Source organism: Eriocheir sinensis, chromosome 12 (genome assembly GCF_024679095.1).
Source record: "Eriocheir sinensis breed Jianghai 21 chromosome 12, ASM2467909v1, whole genome shotgun sequence".
Lineage (NCBI taxonomy): Eukaryota > Metazoa > Arthropoda > Malacostraca > Decapoda > Varunidae > Eriocheir > Eriocheir sinensis.
In genome coordinates, this window is record NC_066520.1 from 1272966 (window position 1) to 1290332 (window position 17367).

General features: G+C 40.6%; 1 protein-coding gene across 6 annotated transcripts in view; it reads right to left on the minus strand.

Moving 5' to 3' along the window:
* Window positions 1-17367, minus strand: part of LOC126997288 (hydroxymethylglutaryl-CoA synthase 1-like) — a 93908-nt gene that overhangs the window by 64418 nt on the left and 12123 nt on the right. For all 6 annotated transcript variants that reach the window (XM_050858283.1, XM_050858282.1, XM_050858284.1 and 3 more), the window contains exons 3-4: window positions 15375-15489; window positions 9911-10111 (exon numbers count right to left, since the gene is read on the minus strand). In XM_050858283.1, coding sequence (XP_050714240.1) covers window positions 9911-10111; window positions 15375-15489 — 316 coding nt within the window. The remainder of the gene's footprint in view (window positions 1-9910; window positions 10112-15374; window positions 15490-17367) is intronic.

The following is a 17367-nucleotide window of genomic DNA, read 5'->3' on the forward strand; positions in this document are numbered from 1 at the left end:
TAACTGAGGCTTTCGCGCTAATTAATATTTTTCGTGGTAGATGGTGGCTCGCGCTAACTGTGGTTCATATATATATATATATATATATATATATATATATATATATATATATATATATATATATATATATATATATATATATATATATATATATATATATATTCTGGGTCATTCCATGAACTGTCTTCTGCAGTTATTACTACACACGCACAGTATGACATGATGCGAATGGACAGTTACTGGCATTACTTTGCGTTTTATTGATTAAGAAACAATCAAATAATAAGGTTTCACATTAAACACCTTTTATTCACTATGATGGCTTCTTCTCATAAGCATGGGCACTAAAATATATAGTAACATTGCTCAGTAATGATGATGAATGAAGAATGCCTTCATAGGTAGGGTTGCCATATCTGAACTATCAAAATTCCGGACGCCTCTACGAACACTCGACCATAGCCTAATGTTTGGCAACGCTGCGATTAGCCTACCCGCCCGACCACCACCTCCATTTCAAAGCCATATATTCTTATTTCCCCACCTTCCTCGATTATTTTATGGCACTTATAAGCTGTGGACATGTTCCACTGATCACCTCCAAGCATTAGAAGTCTACATGAAGCTTTTGTCATCGTTATATTGACCAAGAAAGGCAATGATGTTTGCGATCGGCGGCAGAGTGAGGAGCTTGGAGTTTCAAAACACGACTATTCTGAAGCTATTTATTCTTATTTTTTCATCTCCGACTATCCCACGGTAGTTATAGGCAGTGGGCATCTTTCCTTGATCACTATCATTCATTACAAGTCCACGGAAAGCTTTTGTTATTGTTATGTTGACCACGAAAGGCAAAGAGTGAGTCAGGGCTGAATAATAGGTATGGTGCGCGGGCGATGGTGTCATCATCAAACGAGAGTATAAATTAAATAAATTACGCCATCCTAGTTTAGGATATCGACTAATTATGCATGTCCTATATATTGTGCATATGTTAGATTTGTTGTTGTCAACAATGATCATGAAAAGATGATTTTACTTTCTGTTTGAGTAATATGTCGATATTTGGACTTCATTTGACTTGTTCCTTGGTGAATGAAAACACTTTGTGTCAAAATATTTCTAAAACTCTTCATAAGACATCATTGAATATTTTTTTTCTATTTTTTTTCTAGCGTGTAAAATATATTTAGTTATGATGAAGATACAGGAAAATAATGGTACTCTTGAAAATATATAACAATACCTGCGTGATCGAAAATAAACGTACACGGCGACATCACTTCATATCGCGACTGTACAGTTTCTGATATCATATTTACCCCATTATTCTCAGTAATATTAATGATTAATAATGAACACATGGATATCTTTTTCCAATATGATTTTTTATGTAGCTTGTACTGCTCCTTAGTCATACAATCTTAAGCCACCAGTGACATCAAGATCAAGATCATACAAATGGCGCCCGACGGGAAAATGGGATAACAGCAGGGCATGGGCGATCCTCCACCGATTGAATTTTTGTATAGTAGTTATTTGATCGCCCTGTATTCTATGGTAACATATTATAAGACAGCAATGGACTATGAAGGATCATTAACAATAATAAAGGAAAGTTTGCAGTTGTTATTGGACAAGACAAAAAACAGACTCTTAAAAACACCCCAAAGAAAAAAAATCATTAAAAATTTGTACATTCGGCGTATAACGCACAGGGCTAAACTTTCAGGCATTTTTTATGTGAAAAAGGTGTGTGCTATACGCCGCAAAATACAGTATCTGAAGAAGTACTTGAATTACATGTTAAACAAAGGACACACCGTCGGCAGCAGTCAGGAAATGTGCACCATTTTCATTTTCAACTCAATGGAGCTTAAACATTCAGCATGCATTTACTCATGAATGATTCTTTATATAAAACTCAGGTAATAAAAATGACCATAGCTACATAACCCTAAACAGCAGTAGCCATTGCCGCTCAGCTGATACATGTAAACAATCATATGACGTGTTGGAGGGGGCGATGATGCAATCTTTTCTTTTTCTTCCTCTTTTCTATTTTCACTCTTTTTGTTATTCTTTTCCTTTCTTCATCTCATTATTATTCTTATATTTACATTCTTCCCTTCCTTTCCTTTTTCTTTATTTCAATTTCTCTCTCTCTCTCTCTCTCTCTCTCTCTCTCTCTCTCTCTCTCTCTCTTTTATTTTTAAGTTCCACCCTGTATAATAATAAACATTTAACAGTTAAAGCCTGATCAAGAGTTGGACTCACAATTGCCAACAAGTACCCTCCCAACAGGAGAAAGCTCATGCTCATTATAGTCATTCTTTGGGTACTGCCAGGACCTCACACACCTTGCTCAAGGGGGGACAGGAACCACTTTTTGTCAGCAGAAAGATTCCGGCCTGAGCTGGAATACATTTGGCATGATTCCAGGCAGAAATGTAAATATCAGGTACCTTTTGCGAGCTGCCCCTCTACGTTTGACAGCACAAGAACAAGCATGATTGAACCAAGGCGTTTTATAGCATGTGGGGTAGAGGTAGAAAGTGAAATGTGTGCCTCCATTCCAGAGATAATCACCTCTGTGATGCACTGGGCACACACAGAGGGGTCTCTCTCCCGAAAGCAGTAATCATTCCACTGCTGAAGCAAATGCCAGTAGCACCGCCTCTTTGGTGGGTTCAGAGGCTATAAAGGAGTGATAGGACAGAATGCAAAAATAAGGTTGTGATTGGAGGAGGCCAAAGGAGGGAACACATTAACCCCCTATGGCTGCAAAAGTTTTTCTCAGATCACCCTGATAGAAAATTTTCTGGTGCACCCTGCTGGGAAATCCGTTTCTTTCTAGGTTGTTGCATGTGGCAGGAATTCCATGATTCCCAAAACATTCCAACTTTTTACTGGTGTGACGTACAGAAAAATTAATTGAAGAAAAGTTGCTCATTTCATCATGATGGAGTCTGAACAATATGGTTTATAATCTTTTACCTGGAAATTTACTCCCTACAGAGAGCCAAAGTTGCAGTGAAACTCAAAAAATTATTTTTGTAAGTTTTTGTAATTTTTTTCTGGAATGAATCTCATTGAATAAAAGTTGTAGAAAATCATCTGTATAACTCAACAGTGAAATCATATTATGATTTGGACTGACCATTTGGTTGGAATTCCATGATTCCCAAAAATTCCAACTTTTTTATTGAAGAAAAGTTGTTCATTTTATCAGGATTGAATGTGAAAAATATAGTTTATGATCTTTTACCCAGAAATTTACTGCCTACAGAGAGCCAAAGTTGCAGTGAAACTCAAAAAATATTTTTTGTTAATTTTTCTAGTCTTTTTCATTCTGGAATAAATTTCATTGAATAAAAGTTGTAGAAAATTATCCATATAACACAACTGTGAAATCAGATAATGATTCGGACAGACCGTTTAGCTGGAATTCCATGATTCCCCCCAAAAATCTAACTTCTGCTTCCCACTCCTCTGAACACTACTGTGAACGTCACATAGATCAGTGGAGGTGTCAAGACTACGCTCAGCACGCACACAATGAGCAGAAACTATAAGAAGACCACCAAAACAGGACGGCTGAGGGTACATAATTGCTCTGCAAACGCCATGATGCGTAGGCAGGAACTGTTAACTATTTTTAGCATGGAATGGTGATAAGGAACAAAAGAGGTGCCACTTAGTCATTTAGCATCAACAAAAACCTAGTTACACGCGGCATTCAAATTCCAGATAGCTTCTCGCTCTCTGGCGCTGGCATCATGCTCGTTGCCCACCTCTGATAGAACTACTGTATTTCGCGGCTTATAAAGCGCACCTTTTTCACATAAAAAATGCCTGAAAGTTTAGCCCTGCGCATTATACGCCAAAGGGAAAATTTTTTATTGATTTTTTTTCTTCTTTGGGGTGTTTTAAGGGTCTTTTTTTTTGTCTTGTCCAATAACAACCGCAAACTTACCTTTATTATTGTATATGATCCTTCGTAGTCCATAGCTGTCTTATAATGTGTTACCATAGAATACAGGGCGATCAAATAACTACTACAGTACCCTCTCGAGTTTCGCGCTTGCTTCATTCTGAAGGTATAGCGCTAAACTCGAGGATCGCGAAACTCGAGGTATTGAAATCCATGAAAAAGCGCTTATTGGTTCCGCCCCGTGGAAAAAAACTACTTTTTTTTCGACTTTACTCCTTTGTTATCACAATTTTTTCGACTGTACTCCCTTGTTATTTCAAAATACGTACCTTGGTAATAGGCAGCATATGGGAAGTGAGGCCGGGTCGTTTTGAAGCCGCAGCTGAAGACTTGAAGGCGACTGCCTTACAATTGGCTGGCAGTTCTGAGAACATGTTTGTGATCCACGTGGTGTCATCTGCTAAAGTAAGGGCGATCGCTCGCAGTCACCCGTGGTACAGTTGGACAAACCTATAGCTTCTGGAAGTTTTGTGTGTTATGATATAATCTGCTAACTCTTTCTGTTGTAAATCATTAAATCATTAACATCATTATTGACTTTTCAATGCCTATTGAACATAAACCGCCGCCGCAGCAGCGAAATAGCTCGCAGAGAGGTTCAACTTGCTTACTGTTTCCAAATTTCCCTCACCGCTCACAAAGATCACAAGCGGATAAACTAGAACAAAACCAGGCAAATTAATACTTTTAATGCTGTGTATTCCCACAGTGCGCATGTGTGGTGGACAGTAGAACGACTAATTTCAGCAGGGAGATATTTCTCGCAACACCAGCCAGTGTAGTGGACCTGACCGTCGCTGCCATGTGATGTGATGGTGTCAGAGGCATTGCCTTTACAACGGCACCAGTGTAGTGGACCTTCTTCTTCTTTAGACGTGACCCGCACATGTCAAAGCACCGTGAAACTCGAGGCGGTAATGCGCGAAACTCGGGATGGTAAGAATTTAGGGCTAAGCGCTAAACTCGAGGATCGCGAAACTCGGATAGCGCGAAACTCAAGAGGGTACTGTATACAAAAATTATATCGGTAGAGGATCGCCCATGCCTTGTTGTTATCCCGTTTTCCATCGGGCGCCGACACGACCCAGGAACCATTTGTATTGTTTTGTATGACTAAGGAGCACTGTTGCCAATCTGAGCAGTACAAGCTACATAAAAAATCATATTGGAGAAGAAATATCTGTGTGTTCATTATTAATTATTAATATTAGTGAGAATAATGGGGTAAATATGATATCAGAAACTGTACATCATGAGTCTTATACGAGGATTTATTTCGCGCAACACCAGCCCGGCCACCATTTGCATTGTTTGAAAACCACACAACTACACCCACACAACAAACAGCTGCATGCCGCGTGTCACCAGAACCGTGTGAATTGTGTCTTGCCAAGTTGTCTGTCATAACCTACGAGTGATGGTGGGAATAATATGCTTATTGTGATATCAGAAGCTGTGCATCATCAGTATGTACGGGGATGCATTTCTCACAACACCAGCCCGGCTGCCATTTTCATTTCTTTACTCAAGGACACTTATCAACTCAAGCAGTACAGGTTACACCAAAAATATATAAATTTCGGGAAACTGTACATCGTCAAAGTACTTTAACTGTACATATGAGCATTTTAAGAACTTTTTTTCTTTCAAAATTGTTGTCTTAAAGTTTGGGGTGCGCGTTATACGCCACGAAATATGGTATATGACACCAGCGGCATCAACGTCATTATGGGGTTAACAGAGTAAGCCAAAAGGTTAGAGGTAAGGAAGAGATCTACAATGCTAGGCATGTCTTCAGGTGCTGAGCCAGCTGCTCAAGATCATTCAGGAGAGCAAAGTTGTAGGCTTGTTCACCAGGCTGGTAAGTGAAAGAGGATGAAAGCCAAAGTTGTTGGTGAAGATTGAAATCTTCTAAGATGAAGATTTTAGTGAAGGGAGAGTGGGTGAAGATGTGCTCCACTTTGGAATTAAAATAGTCAAAGAACTTTACATAGTAAGAAGAGTTGGGAAAGAGATAAATAGCACAGATGTATTTAGCAATAGAATAATAAGTCTTAGCTAGATGGTGAAAATTCTGAAGAATCAGCGTCATGAGCACAAGCAAGTTTTGTTGTTGCGTACGTGGACGCAGCATCCAGTTTTGAATTCAAAGTTAGGATAGATATAGTAGAAGGGAACAGAGTAAAGACTACTGTCAGTAACCTCAGAAACCTATGTTTCGGTTAGGAAGAGAAGGTGAGGCTTAGAGGAGGAGAGATGGTGTTCCACAGATTAGAAATTTGTGCAAAGACCAAAAATCTTACAAAAGTTGATGAAGAAAAGGTTAGAAGTGCTATCAAGACACCTCTTGGGTCTGGGGCCAAAAGTGGAGTCCGATCTTGGGGCATTTACCGTTGCCCCCACCTAGATTGGCCTCTGAGGCAATGTTTAGGTTTGCCATTATTAAGTTTGGTAAATTTAATGAAATGTTGTGTGTGTGTTGTGTGTATGTAGTGTAGTGTGGAAAGTATGAGAATTTGTCTTTAGAGAGCATGCTGAACTACTTTCTGATGTTAATAAGACAATAGGGAAGCAGAAAGTGATGGTCATGGGAAGGGTCTCTCCTGTATATACCTCATCGGGAGGGGCTTATGTCCATTTCGGCAAGCGTCTGCCCAGCCTACTCTCTTTGTATTGAACCATGGTCATTTCTGACAACTCTGAAGAGCCTTCACTGGCTGCCACATCCAGAGAGAATGAGCAACAACCATAGTTATTTGTTAGCTACTTTAAAGGAATAAACTATAAATTTGCGATTGTGTTTTCCATTATAAGCTAAAGGAAAGTATGACACATTTTCTAAAACAGCAAAACACTGTCTTGCTCAGTGCCTGCCTGCCTTAGTTCAACTCTTTTACTTTTATTGTTTCAGAATTTTTTTAGGAAAATGTCCATGGAGCAGAAGTTTGAACATGCTTAACTACAAATCCACGGGCCCCGGGTCAAATCCCAGCTCGGGCAGTCAGGGTGCTGCTAAACTACTATTCATCCTCCCTTTCAGGCTGGTCGATAAATTAGAATGTTGGGAAACCTGGAGAAGGCAAGGTGTGGCAATTCAAGACTTCACACTGGCCCGTGCCCCTGGTAATGGGTTCTTACCCACTACAGGCTCACACAGACAATGAAATGGAGTTAAGCACTGCAACCACACACAGTTATGGTGTATGCACCCAGCTTTACCTTACCTTACCTCTGTATTGAGATCAGCATTAAGTTTATTGATAACTTCCATTATATAAGTCATCATCATCATCATTTCATCAACGCCTACTCCTAGGAGCTCCCACCAGGGGATGGCCACGGCAAAAGAGTTTCCATCTTTCTCTATCCAGACACTCCCTCCTTGCCTGCTCAAAGTTTCTCAAGGATCTTTTCCCCCCTCTCCCTAGTGTACTCCTGCACCCTATCTCTCCATTTCACTGAAGGTCATCCTCTAACATTCCTTTCCTCTATTTCACTCACATACACTCTTCTGGTTATCTTACTCTCCTCCATTTGCTCCATGTGGCCAAACCACTTTCAAGTCTGTCGCTTCACTTCTTCCACCACTCCACACTTCTTCCCTTCACCCCCGTGACAAATTCCAAAGCGCTCATACACACTTTCATTACTCATTCCATCCATTCTACACACACCACAAGCACTCCTCAAATAACTCATTTCCACTGCCTGCACTCTAGACCTCTGACTTTCATTCCAGGCCCACGTTTCACTTGCATATGTGAGGGTTGGTACTATTATTGTATTTCTCAAATCTCTCTTTACCTCCATGCTCACACTTCTGCCATTCATGATTCGTCCCAAAGACCCTACCACCCTTCTTCCTTGCAATGCCCTTTCTCTTGTCTCTCCCTCCGAACCACCATGCTTACACATAACTGATCAAAGGTACTTAAACTCAATGACCTCCTCCATTTCTTCACCATTCAAAATTATTTTGCACTCTTTTTCACATTCCATTCCCACTCAATATGGGCATACAAAATCTACAACTTCACTTCTACTCCGCTCACAAACCATCACTTTACTTTTGTTGACATTTACTTTCAGCTTTCTCCTTTTACAGACACTATCAAAAACACTGCCCAAATTTTGTAAGTAACTTTCATTTTCTGCAATGAGCACTGTGTCATCAGCAAATAAGATTGAATTCAGCACCCACTTCCTTCCCTCATCGTACATATTTACTTCAACTTCCCCAACTTTGCCCTTCATTTCTCTCATAACACCATCCATATAGATATTGAACAACCATGGTGACATGACACACCCCTGCCTTAAGGGGAGAGTCCGGTTTAGATCGGGGGTGCCATATCTCCGGTAAATATGCATGAATCGCTCTGATTTTTATGTTGTGAAGTATTGGCATCATTTACATCAACATTAGACATTGACCCCCATTCTTGTCCCCCTCCCCCCCCCCTCCAACTACAACTACAACGAAAATTTAAAAGCGAATCTCCGTCGTTATTATTGGCCCCACAACCTTCATTTTTCTGTGACTTAGAGACGTTATAATATGAAATGTTTCTTCGTCGTTAGATTTTTCATTTCAGCTTTTGAATTTGTTTTATGATTTTTTTTTTTTGTGTGTTTTTTTTTGCCTTTTTTTGACCAAAAAAATATTAATATAAAATTAAACCAGACATATATAAAAAAAAAACAGCTACGATGATTTGAAGAGAAAGTATTCCTCTGCCTTTTAGTCTTTGTTTCATTGAAATCAAGCTAAAACTGGCTCCAAGGTTAACGTTAGAAGGGGAATAACTTATGTTTTGAGATATGGGCTGATAAAGTTTATTGATGGATCGCGATCCCGTTAAAACACACTAGGAAGCTTTTTTCAGGTTTACTATGAGTTTTTTTTTATCATCTTCAATATGCGAGATAGTTGCCAAAATGTATACCTACCAAATATATTTTTTTCACAGTCATTTTTTTTATATTTTTGGGGTCTCCAAACCGGACTCCCCCCTTAAGCCCACTTTAATCTCAAAATGTTCACTTGTTTCTCCAGTAATTTTGACACATGCAGAAGCATCCTCATAGAAAGACTTTATTGCACTAAGCAGTTTTCCTCCCACACCATATATCTTTAAAACATCCCACAATGCATTCCAATCGACTCTGTCATTAGCTTTTTCTAAATCCATGAAGGCAGTGTATAGTTTCTTTCCTTTTGCTATTATTTTTTCTAATACCATCCTGAAGGAAAATATCTGATCCACACATCCCCTTCCCTTTCTGAAGCCTCCTTGTTCTTCACTAATTTTCTCTTCTGTTAGCTTTTGCACCCTCTCTATTATGACTTTTCCATATACCTTTTCGGGTATACTCAGGAGACTTATACCTCTATAGCTCCTACACTCCCCTCTCCTGCCCTTCCCCTTGTAAACTGGGACAATGATGGTTTTTGTCCAGTCTGCTGGCACCCCCCCCCCTCCTATGCCACTTCATATATCTTGACCATCCATTTAATAACTACATTTCCTCCACGCTTCAACATTTCTGCTGTGATTCCATCAATTCCTGCTGCCTTTCCATTTTTTAATCCATGTCATCAATTAATTGAATACCAGTTATCAAAGTTAAAACTTGAGTTAAGGAATTAAGAGTTAACAAAGATAACTCTAACTGTGCTCAGCTCTGTATATACATGATAAACACCGCACAGGTTAAGAACAGACCATTTAGTCTGGACCAATGTCTGTGAGGTCTGAGCATCTACATAAATCTATATAAATTCACTTTTAAATGTTCAGAATTCACTATTCTTCTTTCTTGAAGTCACACCCTCAATTCTTAGCAGCTATTCCTGTACAGAGACAATAGTACCTGTGGTTGAATTGAAGGCACTGTAAAAGAAACAATGCTTACCATCCCAGGAGCTGGACTCCACCCAGTTGATGGCATTGATAAGGGCAGCAGTCCCCCCATAGCAGGCGTTGGTGGTGTCAATGCCTTCCACATCCGTGTTGCCAGATTCCTCAAAGAGTTGCATCAAGCAACTCTTAACACTCTTTGACTTATCAATTATTGTTTCTGTCCCAACTTCAAGCCTGCCAATGTTTTCATAACCTGAAATATAAATCAAAATAAATCCTTCATCAGTAGGGTACATGTAATATGCAACAGCCAGGTAGCCAGACAGGTAAATATAATATGACAGCCCTTAGTCAGCATTCCAAAAAGATTACACAAGGATGCAGCAAGTTTATGCTAATAAATTGCCTCTGCAGTCGGCTGTTACTCAACTCCACCAGCCTGATGAGTGCCTATGAAACTTTTTTTTTGGCCTAAAATATGCAGAATCACATGGAATTTAAATTTGAATACCCAAATGTATAAAATAATATATTAGATTATCACAGATGTAATGAGCTGAAATGCTTGAGAATTACCCAGTAGATTCTGTGTTGATTTTTATCCTCCCTGTGTGTGCTTCTAGGAGAAGTACAGGTACAGTAGCAGAATGAGCCCAGTGCTCACATTCAGTCTATTGTTAAGTGGGAGCCCCATACCTCTAAATTGACTTTTACAGCACCAAGATGAAAACAAGATACATTCTAATTTCACATGCCTTATGAGCTTAAAAATTCTAAGCTAACCAACCTTACTGTTGTGGTAGTAAGTACAAATTACTGGCTAGAACAAACTACAGTTTAGCATTGGGTAATAATGATGTAAAACCAGAGTAGAAGTCTAATAATCCAAACTCCGGTGGATCTGCACCTCAGAGGGGTGAGAAATTTTGAAAGAAAATTGAGGGCACAGCAGACTACCACAAATGTGTACATACACTCTGCAGAAAACAGTAACACATCAACAAATTTTTAGAAAGGTGGTTACTACCATACCACTAAAATAATTAAAATTCTAGCCCCATGTGGAACTTAGTAGTACTTAATTCTTTCCTTGTTTCTGTCAGCAGTTAGTTTGGACATGTCCATTTAATTTATTTGTGTGGGATATATACATTATCAAAAAATGTGAATCTGTTTATGTATGTATATATTTGAAAGTGTGTGATTGTTGATTGTCAGTGTGTGTGATTGTTAGTGTGTGTGTGTGTGTGTGTGTGTGTGTGTGTGTAATTCACCATGGCCTGATCACGTGTTGGACTCGTAATTGCCAGCAGGTACCCTCCCAACACGAGCAAGTGCTCTTTATCGTCGATCTCTGGGTACTTATCATCGATCTGTGTGTGTGTGTGTGTGTGTATGTGTGTGTGTGAGAGAGAGAGAGAGAGAGAGAGAGAGAGAGAGAGAGAGAGAGAGAGAGAGAGAGAGATAAACATTTAAGTGAGTCTTTGACATATAGTGCAACTCCACCTCCCTTTCTGCCCCTTCTGTCTTTGTGAAACATCTGATAACCCGTTATTTCAAATTCTGATCTAAAATTTCTATTAGCAGTGTCTAACCATGTCTCAGTGATTGCTATTATGTCAAAATTTTCTGAACAAGCTTCACCCCTTAGTAAGTCTATTTTGTTTCATGTTCTGGGGTACTTATTGTTGTTTGTTTTGAGGGTGTAATATAGTCAATACAGTAAACCCTCTGGTATCCGGGTTAATAGAGCCACGGGGGCACCCGGATATGGGAAAACCCTGGATATGGTGTAGGTTAAGTCTACAGACCCGAAAACCCAACTTTCGATCATGGCCTGCCATAAAGGCAACGACAGAGTACAGGTAACTCTCGATTTACGCGAGTATTGTGTCCTTGAAGAGGTCGCGTAAATCAAAAACAATGTAAATCAAACAAGAGGTAGGTTTCTATCGAAAAATAAATATTCACTTCATTCAGTGGAGAGAGAGAGAGAGAGAGAGAGTATCCATATCACTGAGATATCCACTCAGGCACTCAGTCTCTGCCTCACTCGTGTGAGGAAGAAATGAGGGACACCATGAGCGACTCGCTAGTATTGGTACCGGTACCGTGCAGTCTGGTACCGATACCATACCTTATAGCTGGTACCGTTAGTACTGGTACCTGCCCACCCCTATTGTTGAGTAGCGTGGCAGCGTGGGTACTGTATTGTTGTTCAAGTGGTGCGCGGGAAGAACTGAGCTCAGCTGTGTACGCGCTGCAGAGTCCAGCTGCGTGAGACATCTGGTGGCCACTCCATAAAATATTGCGTATAAGTGAAAAAACGTGTAAATTAAACATTTATTTGGATTTTGGACCCCGCGTTATTTAAAAAACGCGTAAACCAAACTCGCGTAAATCGAGAGTTACCTGTACTGCATAAGTGCTTCTGTCCATACTCATACTATAGTATGCCCCATGGCTTTGTAGCAGTCAGTCTGCACCAGGAAGTGAAATGCGCGCGATTGACATGCTCCGGGCACTGAGAAAAGGGTTCGAGCAGCGTCGTCATGGTTAGCATTCACGGCAATCTCTCCCTGGCTTATTGCAGTCCTACTGCACCTTGGGGGATCTGTTACTTGGGATTCGGCAATTAGGTGTGACAGCCTCAGCCGCTAACCCATTGCTGGGGTGCCTAGCCCCGTGTTCACAGACAGCAGCTAATGTTCCCCTGCCTGGCCTTCCCAGCAGCGGGACCTGGACCCAACCCAGAAAAGCCCAGGTATTTGTGGCAGCTTAGTCACCCAAGTCTGCACCATAGTGTTTACCATGTAGGCTTTCTAGCAGGCCTAGCACTGCCACAAGAAACTTTTTATGGGTCCAGTTTTACAAAACTGGAAGGCTGACGCTCTGTGCTGTTCTTAGGTGCGCGCCCGTGGCTTTATTGCTGCGTAGCTGCATTAGCAACCTCGTGGCTACGAGCACCGCGGGCTTTACCACCCGGGTCAACCAGAAGGCATACCAGAGCGATACCCGAACCGGTCCAGGCCGGCAACGGGCATCAAGTGCTCAAAGCAGGCTTCTATACGGACGCCCGGGCAGGCACCCCAGGGCACTACCCTTTTAAGCCCGACAATGAGCCTGAAGGCCCACAGACGCCAGGCAAGTATGCCAGGCCGCCCCACTCTGAGTGTGAGTGGGGAAGATAACCAAGGAGTCAATGACAACCTGGCGCATCCGCTAGCGCGGTGATCTGTGGCTGTTTAGTTACACTGTGTTGCCCTTGCGAGCCAGGGGGGGGGGGTACCCCTTGCACAGTGCATCCAGCGGGACCACGGGGAGGCCAGCCACAAGATGTAACCACGATTTACGGCCATCGAAGAGAAGATGGCACCACTATAAACACTTGCCTGTGCCAATACGGGCTGGGCCCAACTGCCATCCAGGCCCCTCAAGCAAGCCTACTGGCACTATAGGCATTGGCATAAAATAAATAAATAAAAAAAAATAAAAAATAAAAAAATAAAAAAGCCCACACCTCCAGATCGGGCTGGCACACAGAACTCCCGAACCCCTGCGGGCCCCTTTACTCGCCTTACCGTAAGCATGGTAAAATCTTTCTTTCACATGTCGGACCGAGGGTGGTACTTATCCGCATTTCTTATTCCGCCCTCACTCCCACAGGAGTGCTAGCAGACCCGCACGCCTTCTCCACGGGGACGGAGCCCTGCTCACATAGTCCAGTCTAGATTTAGGCAGTCATCAAGGCTTAAGCTAGGGTTCGCACTGTGTGTTTCATTTAAACAGTCCTTTGACACTCCCGCCATTTAAACCTGCACTGTCTTGACTCGTCACTTCGATATGGTCTGCAGCGCTCGGCAAGAACGTTAACGTGCCAGTTGTACTGCAAAGCACACAGCTTTCCAGCAAACCTGCACACCAGGACGTCAATATCATTGGTACATGCCAGCTAGGGCACACCTTATGGGTGCGGTACGCCGCCTGGGCAGAGCATAGAGGCATCGCACGGGCAATTTGAATGACTCTTGGCAGTGCGTGACAAATTTTTAAAAATTTTTTTGGAAAAAATAAAATATTTTCAAAACTCCCGGATACGGGTGAGGTTGGATACGGTGCACCCAGATAACTAGGGGTTTACTGTATTTTTATTCTTAACCCCTTCACTCCGTCTGACGGCGTCACCATATGGGAAGGGTTAGTCCTCTTCTAAACCTCTTAATCCTCTTCCATTTCCTCTTCATCCTCTTCTAAACCTTTTAAGAGGAAATGGAAGAGGACTAAGAGGAATTTAGAGGAGGATTGAGAGGTTTAGAAGAAGATTAACCCTCTTTCATTTTCTCTTGACCCTTTCCATACTGTGCCGCTGACGTCTGCGTCACAGATTGAAAGGGTTAATGCCACTATGTATCATCAGCATACTGAAATGATATTTACATTATGTATGCCAAGCAGCCATCTATGGCTCTGCAGACTAAGCCATATCCTCATTGTATGATTCATAAAATGGCAATAAAGACTAAAATTTAAAAAAAACTAAAAATGTTCTGGCCATCACCACTTCGGGCTTGGGTGTGTGGAGATGTCACAGCACTTTTTTTTTTTTTTTTTTTTTTTTTTACGTTGTTGCCTATTGCGCCGGTAGGCATCTTCCCGGTGGGGCCTGATGGTCGGCCCAAGGCTTCTTCCAGGTGGGGCCTGATGGTCGGCCCAGCCCGTTCTGGCGCAGGCGAGTGTTTATAGTGGCGCCATCTTGCGGCGTGGCCTTCATCACTGCCCCAATTGTTTACGGGAGAAATGTCTGGTGTCTTGTGTCAACTTCATAGTTACTTAGCCATCCTTTTACTATTTTATTTACATGACCTGGTGCTTCATCCTGCTGGCAAACTTTGACTTGAGTCTTTTCGAAAGACTCAAGATTAAGAGTTCCACATGCATACTGTTCCTGCTTTTCACTGACTTCAGAATGTCAAGCAAGCGATAAGCTTCAATATCTAATTCAGCTTAAATTTTTGTGCAAGATAATCCCTTACATCAGCTCATTTAAACAGCTCCTCTGCCTTGTACCAGAAAGTTTTCTGAAAAGTACACACAACTGCCTGAAAGCATAAACAACTCCTTACAAGATGCTGGGGCAGAAACATGTTGGAATAAAACATATAAAGGAAAATATCTATAAATTGTAAGGCTGAAATAAGATACGCATGTCCTATGTAACATCACCCGATTTCATGTTATATACTCAGAAAATTACCATCACATCATTGCTTTTTGCTTCATCAAATTCAATAAAAACATTAAAGACCATCATGTACAATTTAACCAATGTGACTGCCTAGCTAATCAAGGAATATTTTCTAGCCTGGCAGTTATTAATATTCCTTAACTAGTTTTACACTAGCAATCAACCACATTATTTGAAATGTTCCATTTGTGATTCATACATACATATTTTTTGATGTGTCTGCCAATATACTACAAATACAATCAAAGTTTACCTTATCAAGATTACTCACCAACACCTGTCCGTTCCATGAGGCGAGAGAGAACAGTTAAACACAGGGAATTGATGTCTTCACGGTCAGAGCAAAACCCCATCTTGGTCTGGCCCAGACCTATTGTATACTTCCCCTGCAAGGAAACATTCATTTATATATCTGTTTACAATTTTTCTTAACTGCTGTGATTTAATATTCCCTTCATCCATTAAGCTTCTCACTAATTATTTACCAGCTATAGAACACTTTAAGGTTCATCAACTGAGCTGCTATGATCTCCTCAATTTGTATTTGTGTATCTTTGCACATCTATTTCTTGCCTGCTTGTTTTTGGCATGTCCACTAACTCTCTAGTGTTTTATACTCATTCCACAGCAAACCTCTTTTCTCATTTGCTTTTATCAGTTACTGACAAAACCATTCCTCAAATTTCCGTCTGTGCTGTGTTGAAAGACTCACAAAATCTTGATTACTGGACTGATATTATTTTTTTTAATTCTTTTGATTTCATGAAATACTGTTTCAGAGTATGACATTTACTTGTTTTGTTATTTAACTCTTCAGCAATTATGACAAAGGCTAGTAATATACATTGACTTATTAGCACTATATAATAACTTTTCCAGAGGAATAATTACAATATGTTGTCAATTTAATTACCCTTTTTCAGTCTTTTGTTCAATGCAACAATTAGAATAAAACTGCATTAGCCCTCAATATTGTACACAGTATTAAAAGTTTACCATATTTTCACTTCAGTAATTTAAACTTTTATTGTTAGTGCATGTGTATCTACCTGGTTGTATTTCTGTAGCTGTAGTGTACAGGGTCAAAACTCCGCTGGTACTGTCCTGTCTCAATATCTACATTTTTTCCAGCCTATCTTATGAATTGTGAACACTCTTCACTGCAACCAATTCTTACTTTAATCATTCCATTCTAAATATCACTTAATTGTAGTATACAGGACCTGAGCTACACTCATCTGCCTGTGTTTCTATGCTTCTCTGTGGAAAGCTGTATTTATTGATATCACTCACACATCCAGTCTCCCCTCCTCTTCCTGAAAGTCTTTCTCTTAAATTCTGCTGCAATGTTGCATCTTTCTATTTTCTAACGATATTTTCATGCTGACTGCTCTTCTGAACTTCTACCTGCATGGCTCCTCCCCTTCCACGGCCCTACTGCACTCAACTTTCTACTCAAGCTAATCCCTATGCTGTTTGAATTCCTTATGCAAGAGTTAACCAGCATCTTCATTCTTTCATCGCTTTTATCGATAAACTCTGGAACAGCCTTCCTTCATCTGTATTTCCTCCTCCCTACGACTTTATGTCCTTCAAAAGCGAAGTGCCAAGACATCTCTCCTTCTGAAATTGACCTCTCTTTTGGCAACTCCTCCATACTTCTTTTTATAGGAGCAGTGATTAGTGGGCTTTTTTTTGCCTTCATTTTTCTTTCTGCCCTTGAACTGTTTCCCTGGCTGTAAAAAAAATGTCTTCCTCAGTTTATTTTTATGTCCTCTTTCAAAATGTACAATCAAGTCTCTCCTGTCTCCCTCCTCCATATCATTTATCAGCTTCTATAGCACTATGAAGTCTCCTCTTTCTCTTCTCTCCTCTTATGTTGGTAGACTTAGTTCTTTTCATCATTCCTCATATAATAAGTCTGCCAAACTTGGAACCCTTTTTTGTTGCTGATTCTTATATTCTCTGTAGTATACTTATATATGTTTTGTAGGGAGGGACCACACAGTTGTTGCATATCCCAGTTTTCGTCTTCCCTTTGTTGTTATTATATTTCTCATCATGTCCTCCCAAATATAATGAAAACCAACACTTATTTTAGTTAAAACTTTGTACAATAGAACCTCATTAATCAGGCATTCAAAAGAACGGCACCCTCAAAGAACACCAGGGATCTGGGGCCCGAATTTGCATCAATTTTTTTTTTTTCTTTTCCCATGCTGCCTGTACACCTGTGAGCTTTTTTGAGGGGCCTTATGGACGGC